This window comes from Thalassophryne amazonica, chromosome 18, assembly GCF_902500255.1.
Source record: "Thalassophryne amazonica chromosome 18, fThaAma1.1, whole genome shotgun sequence".
Taxonomy (NCBI): domain Eukaryota; kingdom Metazoa; phylum Chordata; class Actinopteri; order Batrachoidiformes; family Batrachoididae; genus Thalassophryne; species Thalassophryne amazonica.
The window spans coordinates 70,350,601-70,369,263 of NC_047120.1; the positions used below are offsets into that span (position 1 = coordinate 70,350,601).

The following is an 18,663-nucleotide window of genomic DNA, read 5'->3' on the forward strand; positions in this document are numbered from 1 at the left end:
GCACACCGCCATGTGTTTGGATCAAGTTCCACCCACCCAAGGAGCTGTGAGATGGTCCCAGAAAGCTGCTCTCTGATTGGCCAGGTTGGGACAGGTGAGGAGAGAAGAATGGGGACGCGTGTGGTCTGATTGGAGGAGAAGGTGAAGGTGAGCTGAAAGGAGCGGAGGTGCTGAAGGATCCTGGGATATTGACTGGAGCAGAACTCTGCAGCTGGCTGCCTCCTGCAAAAATAAATTACGTTTCATTACGCCGAGTCGTACCACTGCGTGAACATCTGTGACCAGTTCAATACAAGTTAAAAACACACAGGTGAGCTGACGATCAACTAAACAAGAGATGGAAATCCAGAACCAGTTCCAGAGAACAGGCTACATTTTTTTTTAAGTCATCAGGATTGTATGTCACAAATGTCACGTTAGGGGTGACAGTGCACCACAATAGGGACGACAGCAACACTGTGACAACACAGAACAAGAGGGTTTTTTAAACAATGTAAAGCCTGACACATAAAAAAAAAACCACAGCCAGAAAAATTCTTAAGAAACTCACATGGCAAATATACAAACAGTGTTATCAGACTAAATATGCAATATGAAGTAATGAAAATTAATACCAAATATCCAGATAACATTCTGATCTTTGGTGACTTTAACATTCATATAAATAAGCCTTTTGATCCCCTTTGCAAATCATTTATGGAAATTGTGGATGCATTAGGATTTCGGCAATGCATTCGGGATTCGACGCACATTAGTGGAAATACCCTGGATCTGGTTCTCGCACGTGGTATTGCTGTCATGAATATTGACATCATGCCTCTTACATCAGTGGTGTCTGATCACTCACTTATTAAGTTTACAGTTTTGCTGCCATGTTTAGTGGAACAACAACCTTATATATCATTACGGCGATGCATCAACTCCTCAACTAAGACTGAACTCAAAGCTAGACTGCCTGATGTCTTAGCCTCACATTTGACAAATACCCAGTCAGTAGACAGACTTGTGGATAGTTTAAACTCAGTGCTCAAAACTACACTCGACATGATTGCACCACCTGTGTTAAAAACGCACTCCCCCAAATCACAGTCACCTTGGTTCAATGATTATCTGCGTGACTTCAAGCATAAAACAAGAGGTCTAGAACAGAAATGGCGTTGTTCAAAATTAGAAGTATTTCACCTTGCGTGGCGTGATGCTATCTTAGACTATAAGCATGCATTATTGGCTACAAAGCAGACCTGCTACTCTGATTTGATCAACAAAAACAAGCATAACTCAAAGTTCTTGTTCGACACGGTGGCAACACTTATGCATGGACAACCACCTGTAGTTCGCTCTCCTTTTACAGCACAAGATTTCCTGGATTACTTTGGGAAGAAAATACAAGACATCAGGTTAAACATATCCCGGCATGCCTTAATCCAGCCACTACACCCTGCTATTGAGGTGGGCGCCACTACTGAGGTATTACCTAGATTTACAGAATTTGATAGTATCTCACTAGACATGCTGACAAAACTCGTAATGTCAACAAAAAGCACAACCTGTTTATTTGATCCTATACCAACAAAACTGTTTAAGGACCTGTGGTCCACTCTCGGGCCGACTGTGCTGGAAATGATTAATCTTTCTTTAACTTCTGGATCTGTTCCTAAATGTTTCAAATCTGCAGTGATTAAACAATTACTTAAGAAACCTAATCTTGACCCTAGTGTATTGAAAAACTATCGGCCGATATCAAATCTATCATTTTGTTCTAAAATTCTGGAAAAAGTGGTGTCACGGCAGCTCGTAGACTATCTTACTGAGAATAATCTCTTTGAGCCACTGCAGTCTGCTTTTAGGAAATTTCATTCCACAGAGACGGCTCTCACTAAAGTGGTGAATGATCTTCTGCTTACAATGGATTCAGACACCACTACGGTTCTGGTGCTGTTAGATCTCAGTGCTGCATTTGATACCGTGGAACATCATAGTTTACTCAACAGGCTGGAGAATCATTTTGGGATTAGTGGAAGTGCCCTTGCATGGCTGACGTCATACTTGACCAGTTGTTCTCACTGTGTTTTGTACAGTAACACTACCTCTAACCATAGTGACATGAAATTTGGGGTTCCACGGGGGTCTGTCTTAGGCCCCCTGCTTTTCTCCCTTTATACAACCCCTGGCAAAAATTATGGAATCACCGGCCTCAGAGGATGTTCATTCAGTTGTTTAATTTTGTAGAAAAAAGCAGATCACAGACATGACACAAAACTAAAGTCATTTCAAATGGCAACTTTCTGGCTTTAAGAAACACTATAAGAAATCAAGAAAAAAAATTGTGACAGTCAGTAACGGTTACTTTTTTAGACCAAGCAGAGGGAAAAAAAATATGGAATCACTCAATTCTGAGGAAAAAAATTATGGAATCACCCTGTAAATTTTCATCCCCAAAACTAACACCTGCATCAAATCAGATCTGCTCATTAGTCTGCATCTAAAAAGGAGTGATCACACCTTGGAGAGCTGTTGCACCAAGTGGACTGACATGAATCATGGCTCCAACACGAGAGATGTCAATTGAAACAAAGGAGAGGATTATCAAACTCTTAAAAGAGGGTAAATCATCACGCAATGTTGCAAAAGATGTTGGTTGTTCACAGTCAGCTGTGTCTAAACTCTGGACCAAATACAAACAACATGGGAAGGTTGTTAAAGGCAAACATACTGGTAGACAAAGGAAGACATCAAAGAGTCAAATCGAAAATGCACAACAAAACAAATGAGGAACAAATGGGAGGAAACTGGAGTCAACGTCTGTGACCGAACTGTAAGAAACTGCCTAAAGGAAATGGGATTTACATACAGAAAAGCTAAACGAAAGCCATCATTAACACCTAAACAGAAAAAAAACAAGGTCATGTAGAAGAATTTTTAGGTCCATATTTGAACTGTGATGAACTATCAAGTGTCCTGATCTGAACTGTATGTCCTCTGGCTGAACTAGCAGGTGTTCAACCCAAAAAAAGGGCTCTATTAGTCATTCAGTCTGTCAGGGGCTTTCCAAGGCCTTTTAGGTGCTTTCCCGCAGGCCACGTGCGAGGGGCCTCGGGCCAGCTGCACCTGTGGCTGAGGCCACGTGCGGGGGGCCTCAGGCCAGCTGCACCTGTGGCTGAAGGTCTTTTAAAAAAATCAGTTGTAAATCCTTCACGTTTTAATGGGAGCGTTTGTCACATTGAAATAATGGCCTAACACCTGCTTAGGGTTCACTAGAGGACGCTTCCAATAGAAAACCATGTCTTGGGAATGAAATAAATAAAAAAGTCGAAGGAGGAGCGATGCCCGCGGGTCTCCAATAAATAGATGAGCGCGGTTGTCATATGTTCAGTCTCTCTAGAGGACTCAGTTTGTCTAAGCTCTGTGTCGAAGGCTTAAATAAACTTAAAAACTCTGTGCATTTTATCTTGCTTAAGGCTGAATTATTCTAAAGTGTTGTGTCCTTTTCTAGCATATCACTTGCAATTAGTTTGTGTTATCTAAAAGACGACATCCTGAGACGATCAAAAGAAGGACCACGTCAGAACTTGGCGAGCCAGCTTCAGGAGGGTCCAGGGGCATTCCGGCAGCCTGGGGCAGTCCAGCTCATCCCTCCAGACCGTAAATAACAGTGATCACGACTAAAAGATAAGCAGAAACCTTTTGTAACTTCTGCACGATCTGGAGGAGTGAGTCGGGATTTCCGCCCAAGTTGACAGGTGATATTTTTTAATTGCCTCTTACCCAAAAGAACCTGGACTAAGAAAATTGATAAAAGACAAAAAAAGATAAGATTGAAAATTATCAGGCCTTGTAGATAAAATGCTCAGAAGGTGTGTGTGTTCCCGGGAAAAAGAATGTCTGTGTGAGTGAAAGGTCAGGAATGTTCATGAACTCTGGTGCGGAAAAGAGTGCGTGGAGAACTAACCTGGATGCTTGGGGAATAATTGGTGTTGAAATTCGTTACTAACGTGCCGGCTGATAGCATGCGCTGTAGGGGTTAATTTAGGGGAGTATACTGACAAATAGATACAAGGTAATACAAGGTTATTTAAAGAGTTTAACAGAGACTGAAGTGAAATAAGTGAGAAAAAGAGTTTAACAGAGAATACGTGCAGAGAAAGCACAAGATAAGCGCCTGAGGGGGCGCAGTAGAAATACCGTACGTGATAAAGAGATTTAAAGAGAAAAGTGCAAAGTAGCACAGCTGACAGTAAGTAAAAGAGCTCAATAAAGGACGTCATTTTTTAAGAAAAGAGAAAAACTATAAAAAAAATAAAATAAATAGAGAGTTAGTGCAGAATACATGAGAATTAATGAAGCAGAAAATAGTGCAGTAAGGCACCAAATATACGCTTGTGGGGCGTGGGAGAAGAATAAGTAATTAAGTACACAGTAATATGAGTTTTTTTATAAGAAAAGAAAAAGAGAGTATTTTCAGTGCAAAGGCACATTAAGCTCACGAGGAGCTCAGTAAGTGAAGAAAAAAGTAGAAGAAAGTGCAGAAAGGCACAGGATACGCACGCGAGACGCGGTAAGGCGTAGAAATAAATGAAATATTGTATGCTCAGAGAGGAGCTGGTGAATAAGCACAGGATACGCACGCGAGGCGCGGTAAGGCGTAGAAGTAAATGAAATATTGTACGCTCAAAGAGGGCTTGTAAAAAAAATAATATATGAAGTTGCTGGCAGCGCCGGAGAAGCTGTCTAACGTGAAGAAGAGATACATGCTTAAACAGAACACATTGGTGTTAAGTGAATAAAAAGGTTGTTTAAAGCCGCGGAGTAAAGGGTGGCAGAAGTCTAGATAGAGATATATAGAAAGTTGTTTTTAATAATTTTTGTGTATAAAGCTTTTGAAAATTGGTGTGTGGGAGAGTAAAAGTAAGCGGGGAGTTGCAGGCAAAGCTGTGAGGGCTTGCAGGCTGGCTGACATACAAGATTAATGTAAAGAGTACGAGAAGGAGGAGGCGTTTAGACCCAACAGGAGGACTTGGGAGGTGCATGACAGGCAAAGAGAAAAAGTGAGAAACAGAGACAGTGGGGAAAAAAAACAGGAGAAGAGACTGCTATGTAAATACAGAGAAGGTAGATACTATTTCAAAGAAAGAAAACTAATAAACAAACATAGCAGAAAAAGACGAGAAGCAGAAAGTTAAAAAATTAGAAGGAAAATAGAAAGTCGGGAGCAAAGACATTAGGAAGTGTTAGGGTTGTAAGAGGAGTAAAGAAATAAAATTGGTTATAAATCAAAAGAGTTAAAGCTTAGATTATAGTGAAAAAGCTGACAGACTGATCAATGCTTGGGACAGTCTTTGATGGGAGACTTAAGTGATGATGAAACAATACTCCCAGAACATTACTTGACTGACGGAGACATCGAAACCCAGGGAATCAGGACACATTTTTGGCTGGAAAGGACCTATTTTGACAGGGTAGGAGCAGAACATTGGCAGGACGAACAAGAGATCAATCAGAAATTATGGCAGATTACTAAGGTAATCAATCTGAAACAAAAGAAAGAACAATTCCCTCTAATTAATTGGGAGCTGCTGATAAGACGTCTGTGGCATCAGGGTTTAACCCCGTGGCTGGAGCTGTTTTGTGCTGATCCTAATAAAGAAATTAGCATACCATTAAATCATTTAGTAACACTACCAACCGATCTAGGTGAAGAACTGTTTCCTAGGTTGACTCTGACTGTGGTCCCAAGGAAGGTTCGGTGGGAAACAGGTAAATTTTCATATTTACTTAAAGAAAAAGAAGACGGGCATAACAGTTGGAAATTTAATCCTTTTAAGGGTTTAAAATACAAAACAGGTGTTACAGCCAGCAAGTTATTCGTCTGGATCAGGACAGCCCCTGAGGGACTACCAGAACACCATAGAAACACCTCACATAGCGTTTGTCAGGGTTACATGGGTAACTCTCAAGGTCAAGGTCGGGAAAGTACCCCGCTAGACTTAGTACTAAGAAAATATCCATGAAAACGCACTAAGGCCAACCAATGTATGAGAAAGTGGCACAAAAGGTCACATGGGGGCAGGCAATGGCCTTTGGAGGGATCATTTGATCCGGTGATGTGTGAAGCAGTTGCGGTAGAAATACAGAAAAAAGAAATTAAAGATCAGCAGAAGAACGTAAATAACAACAAAAAACGCACTGAAGAAAAAGAAGTTTTGGCCTTGTTCAAGCAGGAAGCGCAGAGGCTACAGCAGAAAAGAGAAAAAATGACAGAGGAAAGATCCAAAGACACTAAAGCCAGTGCACCGAGCTGGGAAGCAGAGCCACCCCCATATAAACGTCATGATATGGGAAGGACAGCTGGACAATTTGTATTAGGAACTCGTGAAGAGGACCAAGGCATGGATGTGGAGGGCAAATTCACACTGACACTAAAAGCTCGAGAGCCACAAGGAGACAGGTCCTCAGTCTGTCAAATGGATCATACAAGGTCTCCAAGTCCGAAAGCAAGTGGTCGCTCACCACGACCAGCAGGGGGGGCCACAAATAACAGTGACACGGAGGCAGACGAGGATAGAGAGAGAGACCTGAAGGCTCCGCCTGCACATCGAGGTCCACTGAAAACCGTCCCCTCCCACCATAAGTCAGCTGACTGGACCTTCACAGGCTATAGAGGCTCCGAAGAGTGGCACAAGAGCTTCTGTGACACACTGGATCTGGCCAGAAGAGATAATGAAGAACTAGCTGAGCAACTTCGGCTAGCGAAGGAAAGAATACAAAGACATAGGGACGCCGAGGAAAGAAGAATATTACAACAATCGACGCCCAATCAAGGGAATCACATTATAGAGCCACCCACCCGAAAAATTTCTGGTGAGATCATCATTGAGAGTGCAAAAGAGGCCCGACTCAGGCAAAGACAACAATGTGTAGCCAAAGACATAGCGGCTTTAGAACAGAATATAACCAACTGGATGGACTGCCTGGAACCAGTCAGTCGCACTCGATCTGGAAGACAGTATGGAGCCCCCACAGAAGAAGAGGAGGACGAAGACCTCATATGCCCATTGGTGGTTAGAAATGGTCATCATGTGTATACCCCATGGAGCTGGACAGACATGGTGGGGCTGGCCAACAGGCTGCCAAACATCACCCAAGGAGCTGGGAGATGGATAACTGCCTTAGAAGAAGGCACTGCAGGGGTAACCTTGTCTTTAGGTGACATAAAAGCCTTGCTAATGCATGTCATGGGAAAACATGACACTGAAGAATTAGCAGGAAAGGTTGGACTAACACAGATGATGGGCACTAATCAACATGATGAAGTCCCCTTTAATCGCTATAGAAACTCCATGTGGGAAGGACTGAGAAGAAAGTACCCTGAGGTCTTGGATCCCTCTAAATTGGATGATGAGGAGTGGACACCTGAAGAGTGCCCAAAGAAGTTCCTGCACCGATTCCAGAAGAGATGGGCGGAGGAAACAGGAAATGCATGGAACCATTCTCCAGCAACTGAAATCCTGTTTAAAATAACTGTAAAAAAGGCTCTACCAGATGAGGTTCAGAAAGCCCTAGATGGAGTTGTGGGACTATCAAAAATGAATTGGGCTTTATACTCTGAGCATATTTGTCACCATCTTGAAATCTACAAGAAAGAAAAACAAAAAGAAGAAGATGCAGCAAAATACCTGACGAAAAAATTGGTGCAGATGCAGTTGGGAGAGCTAACCAAAGTCAAGAAAGAAAAAACAAAGACCCAGGCACCAATGATGACCCCTGTTCCTTCTGAGCCGGCAAGCCTAGGCCCTACGGCAAACACTGCCGCCACCATACAGGCACCTGTGGTAACAGCCACACAGAGCCCCCAGGGAGCACTGCTGCAGGAGAAGTCTCAGCACCAGTGGAGCATCACTATCACTACCATAGCACTGGCACACCCGGAAATGGACCCACCTACAGTCATGGGTGGAGAGGAGAGTCACGGAACTTTCAAGGTCAAAGAGGAGGGTGGCGAAGAGGATCTCGCCAACCTTCATTTGGAAGCAGATTCCAGAACTCAGCTCCCAGGAACAGTCAAGCGGGACCGCCTATGGGACCAACACCCCCAATAGGGGATCAACCCTCTAATGAGTGTTGGAGCTGTGGACAACCTGGACATCGAATGAGAAATTGTCCGGCCTGGCCTTGGGTTGGACCCTCTGCCTATTGGCAATAGGGGGGCCTAGAGAAGACAGAGGGGGAAACGGTGGCATTGGCTATTTCGATGATACCTAAGGAAGAGCCAACCGTCACCATTAATATACAAAACAGAGATTTCCCTTTCATGGTGGATACAGGGGCAACATACTCTTGCATAGGGAAAATGGGCGCTCATCTCCCCCTCTCTGGGTCTGTAATTAAGACCATCGGCTTCTCTGGGAAAACTCAAATAATACCTTTTACACGCCCACTTCCTGTAACGATTGAATGAGACAATTGAAGCACCCCTGTTATACTCACAAAATACACCTGTGAATTTGCTGGGAAGAGACATTTTATGTAAGCTACAAACCCAGATAGTGTGTACCCATCAAGGACTGCAGATACACTTTCCTGACGAAGCACTCACCAACATTATGGTGCTTATGGACATGGAAAACAAGGTCCGACCTGTGCAACCCATGGTATACTGGCTGAAGTTACAACCACAAAATTCAAATCTCCAACTGGAATGGGAAAAATGGAAGCCCTGGGCAGAACAACACTATGAAGCAGTATATACACCTAGTTTACCTTTACATGTCACCCTGATGTTCGATGCCAAACAAGAACAAACTGACTATGCATGCTGCTGGGATGTATTGATGAATCAACGGCTGTTTCACATAACCACCACAGAAATTTATTTAGGCCCCCAAGGGGCCGCAGCTTCTGTCAAGCTAACTTCAGCTGAACAACAATGGTATCAAGTGCCGAATGCCACGCCTCATGTGACCCTTTTAGTCTCAGAAAAGTACGAATCCCATGACCTAGGTCCAATGGTAAAGACAGCCTCAGAAGTTGAAGAATGGCAAAACATGGAAAGTCCACAAGTACATCTGTCAAAAGACCAGCAGTTTATACGAATTAATTTAAAAGTAAATGATGAGGCTATAGCTCAAAAAGTGGAGCTCAATCCTAGACCAGAGGGACAGATGGTGTTATCGGCCCAACAAGAGAAATTGTTAGAGCAAATACCACCAGTGGTGTGGTCCAAAAGCAAAACAGATGTAGGACTAGTAAAAACAGCCTTACCAGTAAAAATAAAAGTAAAACCGGGAGCAAAACTGCCTCACCAAAGGCAGTATCCATTAAAACCTCAGGCTATTGAAGGCATAAAACCAGTAATTAAGGGACTAATGGCAGCTGGAGTTTTAATAAAAACTGCAAGCCCATGCAATACTCCTATCTACCCTATCCCTAAAAACAATACCAAAGAGTATCGGCTGGTACATGATCTGCGTCCTATCAATGCAATAATAGAAATGGATGCACCTATAGTGCCTGATCCGCATACTATACTATCAAGCATCCCTGCTGGAGCAAAATGGTACACAGTAATTGATCTGTGTTCAGCCTATTTCAGTGTGCCTGTGCACCCAGACTCACAACATTTGTTTGCATTCACATTTCTGGGACAACAGCTAACGTATACACGGCTACCTCAGGGACTGAACCTGTCCCCAGCCATCTTTAGCAAAGTCCTGGCTGAAGATTTACAACACCTTGACATACCCAGTACATTGGTGCAATATATGGATGATCTCCTTATTCAATCAATCAATCAACTTTTTTCTTATATAGCGCCAAATCACAACAAACAGTTGCCCCAAGGCGCTCCATATTGTAAGGCAAGGCCATACAATAATTATGAAAAACCCCAACGGTCAAAACGACCCCCTATGAGCAAGCACTTGGCCACAGTGGGAAGGAAAAACTCCCTTTTAACAGGAAGAAACCTCCAGCAGAACCAGGCTCAGGGAGGGGCAGTCTTCTGCTGAGACTGGTTGGGGCTGAGGGAAAGAACCAGGAAAAGACATGCCGTGAAGGGGGGCAGAGATCGATCACTAATGATTAAATGCAGAGTGATGCATACGGAGCAAAAAGAGAAAGAAACAGTGCATCATGGGAACCCCCCCACAGTCTACGTCTAAAGCAGCATAACCAAGCCTAATCTTAAAAGTAGAGAGGGTATCTGTCTCCCTGATCTGAATTGGGAGCTGGTTCCACAGGAGAGGAGCCTGAAAGCTGAAGGCTCTGCCTCCCATTCTACTCTTACAAACCCTAGGAACTACAAGTAAGCCCGCAGTCTGAGAGCGAAGCGCTCTAATGGGGTAATATGGTACTACGAGGTCCCTAAGATAAGATGGGACCTGATTATTCAAAACCTTATAAGTAAGAAGAAGAATTTTAAATTCTATTCTAGAATTAACAGGAAGCCAATGAAGAGAGGCCAACACGGGTGAGATATGCTCTCTCCTGCTAGTCCCCGTCAGTACTCTAGCTGCAGCATTCTGAACCAACTGAAGGCTTTTTAGGGAACTTTTAGGACAACCTGATAATAATGAATTACAATAGTCCAGCCTAGAGGAAATAAGTGCATGAATTAGTTTTTCAGCATCACTCTGAGACAAGACCTTTCTGATTTTAGAGATATTGCGTAAATGCAAAAAGGCAGTCCTACATATTTGTTTAATATGCGCTTTGAATGACATATCCTGATCAAAAATGACTCCAAGATTTCTCACAGTATTACTAGAGATCAGGAAAATGCCATCCAGAGTAACGATCTGGTTAGACACCATGCTTCTAAGATTTGTGGGGCCAAGTACAATAACTTCAGTTTTATCTGAGTTTAAAAGCAGGAAATTAGAGGTCATACATGTCTTTATATCTGTAAGACAATCCTGCAGTTTAGCTAATTGGTGTGTATCCTCTGGCTTCATGGATAGATAAAGCTGGGTATCATCTGCGTAACAATGAAAATTTAAGCAATACCGTCTAATAATACTGCCTAAGGGAAGCATGTATAAAGTGAATAAAATTGGTCCTAGCACAGAACCTTGTGGAACTCCATAATTAACTTTAGTCTGTGAAGAAGATTCCCCATTTACATGAACAAACTGTAATCTATTAGACAAATATTGCATCAGAGACTCAAGAACAGTGTGAAAAAGATTCATTAATTGTATTGCATGCACTGGCAGATGGAGGCCATAAAGTAAGTAAGGACAAATTGCAGTTCTGCAAACAACAAGTAGAATACTTGGGAAGACAGTTGTGTGGGACCACGCGATGTATAGCCCCAAGCCAAGTGGAGGCTATAATCAAGGCTCCCAAACCCCAAACAGTGGGACAGATGCTTTCATTCCTTGGGATGGCAGGGTACAGTCGGCCGTGGATTAGTGATTATGCTATAAAAACTGCACCTTTGCGTGCCATGATTAGAGCAGTGGGGCAAACAAGCAATGCAGCTCTCCTCGTCTGGACAGATGAGGCAACGGGAGCTTTTGAGGCCCTGAAAACAGACATGCAATCTGCTCCCGCGTTAGGTAACCCAGATTATGGGAAACCTTTCCATTTGTATGTTACTGAAAAAGCTGGTTATGCTTGTGCTGTACTAATGCAGGAAACAAATGAAGGAAAACAACCATTGGCCTATTATAGTACAAAGCTTGACAACATTGAAACAGGATTGCCACCATGCTATCAGGGTCTAGCAGCAGCTGCCTTTGCATTTCAAAAAGCATCATCCATAATCATGGGACATGCAGTAACGTTGTACACGTCGCATCAGTTACATGCCCTGCTAACCAGTCAACGTTTTGTCTTAATACAAGCTAGACGCACTGGATATGAAGTTGTGTTGTCCGCTCCAGAAATAACAATACAACGTTGTCACATGGTGAATCCTGCCACCAAATTGACCACACCGTTAGATGGTACTCCACATAATTGTGTGGCAGAGACAGAGAAATTTTTGAGAGCCAGAGAACATTTGTATAATCACGCCATAGATGCAGATCTAACCCTGTTCGTGGACGGCTCATGCTTTCGGGATGCCGCGGGATTGCATGCAGGTATGGGGATTGTTAAACTAAACACGGATGGCGAGACCTTTGAATTACTGGAGTCCCAAGGAATTGATCAGCCTTGTTCAGCCCAACTGGCAGAAATCAAAGCCTTAACTATGGCTTGCCAGATAGCTAAAGATCAACGTGTTAATATCTACACAGACTCAGCCTACGCTTATGGCGTATGTCATGTACATGCAAACATTTGGAAACAAAGGGGATTCCTGAGAGCAGATGGCACCCCTGTCACTCATGGAGAAGCGATTTCCCAACTGTTACATGCTCTCCAATTACCGTCTGAGGTAGCCATCATTAAATGTGCAGGTCATCAAAAGAATAATAACATCATAGCTCAAGGTAACAACTTAGCAGATGACGCAGCTCGCAAAGGAGCACAAGGAGAAAATATGTTTCCCCTGCTAACCATCCAAGATTGTGCCCCACTGGTTTCACTTGACGCACTGATAGTGGCTCAAAGTAGGGCCAGTGGAGAAGAAAAACGAATGTGGGTTAAACGAGGCGCTATTGAGACACGCAGTCAGGGGCCAGCGGACAAGCTGTGGCGCAGTAGTCATGGACATTTTGTGTTACCCACCAATTTATTACGACATGCAATCATTTGGGCCCACGGACCCGATCATTGTTCGCGAGTCCAAATTATGAACAAACTAAAAGCGGTCTGGTGGTCACCATATATGGCAGCTACAGTGGACCGTTTGTTGAATGAGTGTGAGGTATGTGCACAGTACAATGTCCTGAAATCATTCACAGCCCCTTTAGCCCACATTCCGGTCCCTGATGGGCCATTCAGACATCTTATGATGGATTTCATAGACATGGGAGCTGAAAACCGAGTTAAACGAATGAGATATGTTTTGGTAGTGATATGCAGATTCAGCCGATGGATTGAGGCAGTAGCCTCTGCAAATCAAGACCATAAAACGGTAGCCAAATTTCTGTGCCGAGACGTCTTTCCAAGATTTGGCATTCCAGATACTATCTCATCTGACAACGGTAGGGCTTTTGTAGCCAAGGTTACACAAGAAACATTCAAACAATTGGGTATCAAACAGAAGTTTGGGTGTGTTTATCACCCTCAATCAAATGGGGCGGTGGAACGGGCTAATGGCATTTTAAAGAACAAACTAGCAAAAATCATAGCAGACAGCAATGGCAAACTAACCTGGCTGGATGCGTTGCCGCTTGCTTTATTGTCAATGCGCTCACAAACTAACCGACTAACCCATTTGACACCATTTGAAGCTCTTACAGGTCGGCCGATGCCTATTCCATACCTGAGAGGACCCTACGAAGGACCATCGCTGGAGCAGCTACAAGACGAATGGCATAATTATCTGAGACAGTTAACCCAAATACACAAAACTATCTTTTTGCAGGTCAAAGGTGCTACAGAAGACAGAGAAGCAGAGATTCCACTCGAAAATCAGAGCATCCAGCCTGGTGATCTGGTTTACGTCAAAGTGTTCAAAAAGAAGTGGGACAGGCCCCGCCGAGAAGGTCCTTTTAAAGTTATTCTTGCCTCACGTACAGCAGTCAAAGTAGACGGTAAGGACACTTGGTTTCATTTAAACCACTGCTGTAGGGTTGGTGGCCCAGCGCCAATGCGGCCTCGGCAGGCTCGTCTTGGCAGAGCCGCCGGGCCAAGGGGGGAAGCAAGAGAAGCCAGAGACCCTACAGCAGCACCGAGGGACGGCCACGCCTCCCTGCAGCCAGAAGAAGCACCGAGGGAAGGCCACGCCTCCCTGCAGCCAGGCGAACACCGGCCAAGGCGCTCACAGAGACTGATTGAACAAAGACGACGCACAGCTTCAGAGAGTAGTGGATCCCTGTCAGATAGAGCAGTGACAGACTCAGATGCAGACTCAGAAACAACTGGAGACGCAGGCCAACAGACAGACAGAAATACAGACCAACAGATAGACAGGCCACAGGAGACATCAGACTCGGACAGCAACTTAGTAGATTTACCGACAGAAGAACCACAGGAAGTACAACCCAGACAAAGCACAGATACACCACACATCCCTAGTGACAGCTCATCTAGTGACGGCTCACTCAGTAGCACATCTAGTAGCACATCTCAACAGTCACCAGAACAATGATTAAGGAATTATTCAAGGGATTGACAATACTACTGGTGGTCAGTATGGGAGAAAATAGACATCCAAAACATACAACGGACTGTGCCGTGGCCATGGCCGCAATAGCAACTAAACAAGGCATTCTAAACACAGGAAAAACATATAATTTGGTATACATTAAATCAAAAGCCTACAAGAACATAGGAATACAGGGAAAGCTGGGGGATTACATATTAGGCGAAGCCATTAGCATCAAATGTGAAGAGGAGGGAACACTCAACATAGAGGTAATTTGTGATAAAGGAGGATGCAGGGAAACCAAGCAAGACGTAACTGTTACAGTACATGAAGCCACAAAATGGGTAAAAATCAAACCAAGGAAAAAGAGGACAATTAGAAGCCTAGAAACAAGCAGTCACTTAGGGAGATGGGATCCCAGTACAGACCTAGCCCGCACACAAGGGTTGAAGACCAATTTATTTTACCAATGGTTGAAATTTTCGGCTAGGCAGATCAGTGAAAAGCCTTGCATAGCCTGTCACCGGAAGGGTGTGATACCTCAGGCTAAACCCCTACCTGATATCAACAACTGTTATAGGAGCCCCCAACATAACTCAGACCAAGCAGAATGCTATACACAATGTGTTATGAAAATGGCAGTAGGTGATGAAAAATATGCTGCCGACAGTAAACTTTGTCCAGTGCCTCTAAGTACAGAAGGAACCGTTCCACCTATGATTAAAATAGAGAAAGGGATGATACACCCATTCTGTATAGCTAAAGTCTTAGTAGCACAATACATAAGCGATTGGCAGGTAGGGACGACCCAGCCAAAACACCACATACAGTGTATGCAAAAGCAGCAAGAATACAAACCGGCCAAAACAGCATGGAACATTACCGTCTGTCACACCCTGCCAGCAGCAGGCATACAGTGTGAACAAATAGTATCGGCCACAGGGGGGTCTGTAATTGGACTGAATCTCACCCATGCTTCATGGGTATCTACTCCAAATTTAGCTAAGGGAACGGTACCCTTAGCTGACATCTTTTGGATACGCGGACAAAGAAGGAAACTCCTGTCATCGCTGTCCCCTAATTGGAAAGGCCTTTGTGCTCCTGTGATGCTCACAGGAGCTATAACAGTAATTGAAATGCCAAATTCAATACAACCCATGCCACAGAAACTTCGTAAGAAAAGAGGAATAATGACACTTAAAACAGACTACAACGTCACAGTAAGAAACGGGATACCAGAAGGGATACCCCGACAGTTAGAAGCCATAGACAGTAGCAGAGTTAAAGCAGATGAAGACGCGGATAAATGGGGATGGGCATTGGCTCTGTTCGGGGTTACTCCAAAAATCCGTTCTAGGTTCCAGGAGGTGCAGTGGATTAATTACTTGTGGTATAATCAGCAAAGATACCTGAACTGGACATTGGCAGCAGTAGGAGCCTTAACCGAACAGCTGCACGCCACCTCGCTAATGACAATGCAAAATAGATTAGCTATCGAGATGATGATGGCTGATGAACAAGGAGTTTGTATTATGATCAAAGCCACCGAATGTTGCACAGCTATTCCCATGCGTACAGGGGAAGACGGAAATTTGACAGAGCTCTTAATCACACTTGAAGAGATGCAACAGGAACTGTTAAGTAACTCCATAGGAGGGAGAAATGAAACTGACGATTCTGGATACATTGTAGGGAATGGAATGAATATTGGCCCACTATTTTCACTGTTTGGGACTCTAAGGAGAGGGTGGATATCATGGAAAGACTGGTTATACCAGATAGGTGTAGTCTTGGCACTAACAGGGGTGACGGTCTTGCTGGTAATATGTTGTGGTATTCCCTTGATAAAATTTCTGGTCAATAAATTGATTTCATCCACAGTAGGACAGCTCCCACTGTTAGCCATCCGAGCCCTAGAAGAAAGCACAAACGAAACAGACAGAGAACCAGAATATATGGAAATGGATGAAATACCAATTATCCTCCCCGACAGCCCCCAGCTCCCTAATATTGTGGCGTACACCCCAGATAGGGAGGACTGGGATGGACCGTGCTTGGTGATATTGTAGACGAGGAAGAAGACATGCGCGCACATTTACATTCACACACATGCACCCACAAAAATGAGGGATAGGATAGACAATATCTGAAAGAATGACATGGAGCTGTAATAATGAACGTATATGTATATTACTAGGACACAGGAGTATGGCTGAGAGACCAGACTCCCCTGATCAGGGACCTATGCCTGATCTGCCTCTATCAAGTCTGATTGGACTCTCAGAACTGTTTGGAGAAGAGGATATACAGGAGGGATGGTCGAGACATGATTGGTCGCCACAGCCGCCTTCCATCCAGCAGCTAAACCAGTTGGCAACAGAAGGATCTTCATCGTTCCAGCACCTGGCGATGACGGCTTCACAGAATCTGCCTGCAGCAAGAGCCGGCCCAAGGACTCCACCATCACCTGAAGGACCCTTTGGACTCAGGAACACACCCCTTCCGCAGATGCCATGGAGACAGTCACATGTGCCAGTGGCAACGATACCCTCCAGGGGAGGCAGCCAAGGTCGGCCATATGCAGCAACCGCCCGAGTGCATCCTAGACCCAATTCACTGCTAGGACCTGTCCCCAGCTTTCCACCCCCAAGGCAGGAGAGATATTCTGATCAGCCCAGTACCTCTGGAGGAGGATCAGCAGGGGTGGACCTTAGTCGAACTCACCCACCAGGACAGAGGGGAGCTTTGTACAGGCTGCTAAATGCCCAGAGTGTCCCAACCACTTGCCTGTGCGACATCAACAATACTCCCCCCACACACGAAATGCCTTCCCCCTTGTACTTCCTGTCCCCTGGACTGCACAACCTTAATCTGGTCATGGTCACCCCACAGGACATGGCAATCTTGGTTCGAGAGCTTCGTCTTCCACAAGAGTCTGTTCCAAAAACCTTGGAGCAGCTCCTGCCCCTCACAAATCACATTCCCCATGAGCTATTTGAGGAAATCATGCCACAACTGAGTCAGACAGCTGCATACCTGTTAAGGATACACCGTGACAATGCCAACATCTCTTGTGCTCAGGAGGGCCTCCATACTCAACTGTGTGGTCTTCAGTCTAGTATGGACATGCTAGCCAGCATGATGGAGCATATGGAAAGGGAACAGCTAGGGCTGGCCACCACCACCCTGAATGTGGGCAAGAATTCTCTGGGGGCCCTGTACAACCTGGCCAAGCAGCACAAGGAGCTGGAAAGATCCATCAGAGAACTGCACGACTGTCTGAAAGCCAGAATTCCTGATCCTTCCCCCACTACCCCTGAAAGGCCAACCTCCCCATATTCCCCAACTTCTCCCAAAACTTCAGATGCTGAGTAAATGCTGAGGAGCGCGGACTGACGTAATGGCACTGAACACGGACTATGATCTTGGTTCTTGAGTTTGAATTGCGGACTGGTTTCAGAAATCTGAGTGTAAATAAAAACAAAGAAGGATATATGTTAGTAACGAAGGTTGGGTAAATGTCTGTCCTTACCATCATCTGCGTAACACAGATAAAGCTAAATGCGTACACATAGATATCACATTGCAAAGTTATAAAAAGGGGACCCTTACACGGCGTGTTTGTAGATTTAGTAGTAAAGATGCACCATAGGGACCCCTTTTTCTTAAATTATAGCATGCCTCAAGAGACATGCATCGCCTAAATTTGGCATCTGGCCAAAAAGGGCATTAGAAAACAAGCTGAAAAAGAAGAAAAACAAAGTGGAGAATGTTGAGAAATGGCCTATAATGAAAACCATTATATGATTGACTAAGGCAAATGACTTAAGGACGGACATGAAGGGAAACCATTTATTGTGTTTATCATTTAACTAGATATAGCTGCGCAACCTTAGAATAGTTTCTTGATTGGTTGACTAAATAGTGGTAACGTAGGGGTTATTTGATGCATTTAAAAAAATAAATGTGTGACGCTTTAACAAAATAATATGTAGAACCATGTATAATGGGTTGGAGCCTCTGGCTGAGTGAGACAATAGATGCCAGAAGATGATTGGTTGCACTGATGTCAATGTAAAGCCTTTACTTTGCCATGATTAAGAGGTTGCTGTAACTTGTTTTATGTGGCCATTTTAAGTGCCTTGAATTACACCAAAACTCAATGTTTGAATGTCACCTTGCGTTGATATAATCCAGCTAATTGATCACCTTGTGCCTTAGTATGTAGGTTCACCTGCACTTCAATATATTTACCGTGTGAAGTATCACTGATATTCATATCCGCACCAGAGTTATCAGTAATTCGAGTGATGTGTTTTTCTTTTTTATTGCAATGCACAAATGAAGATGTCTTGTCAGTAAACAACCCAAGAGTATAGTTGATGTAATGGGACTCTTTCGAGTCCCAGAGGAGGGACTGTAGAAGAATTTTTAGGTCCATATTTGAACTGTGATGAACTACCAAG

At 44.0% G+C, this 18,663-nt stretch overlaps 1 protein-coding gene and 1 long non-coding RNA gene across 3 annotated transcripts in view; one reads left to right on the plus strand and one right to left on the minus strand.

Annotated features, from left to right (window-relative positions):
- The window catches only part of unk (unk zinc finger), a 32,679-nt gene that overhangs the window by 2,603 nt on the left and 11,413 nt on the right, over nucleotides 1-18,663 (minus strand). For both annotated transcript variants that reach the window (XM_034194544.1, XM_034194543.1), the window contains exon 12: nucleotides 37-222. In XM_034194544.1, the coding sequence (XP_034050435.1) occupies nucleotides 37-222 (186 nt within the window). The remainder of the gene's footprint in view (nucleotides 1-36; nucleotides 223-18,663) is intronic.
- On the plus strand, nucleotides 109-14,441 carry LOC117531441. The gene is made up of 3 exons (XR_004566625.1): nucleotides 109-239; nucleotides 9,262-9,272; nucleotides 14,430-14,441. It is a non-coding gene; the product is annotated as an uncharacterized LOC117531441 (long non-coding RNA).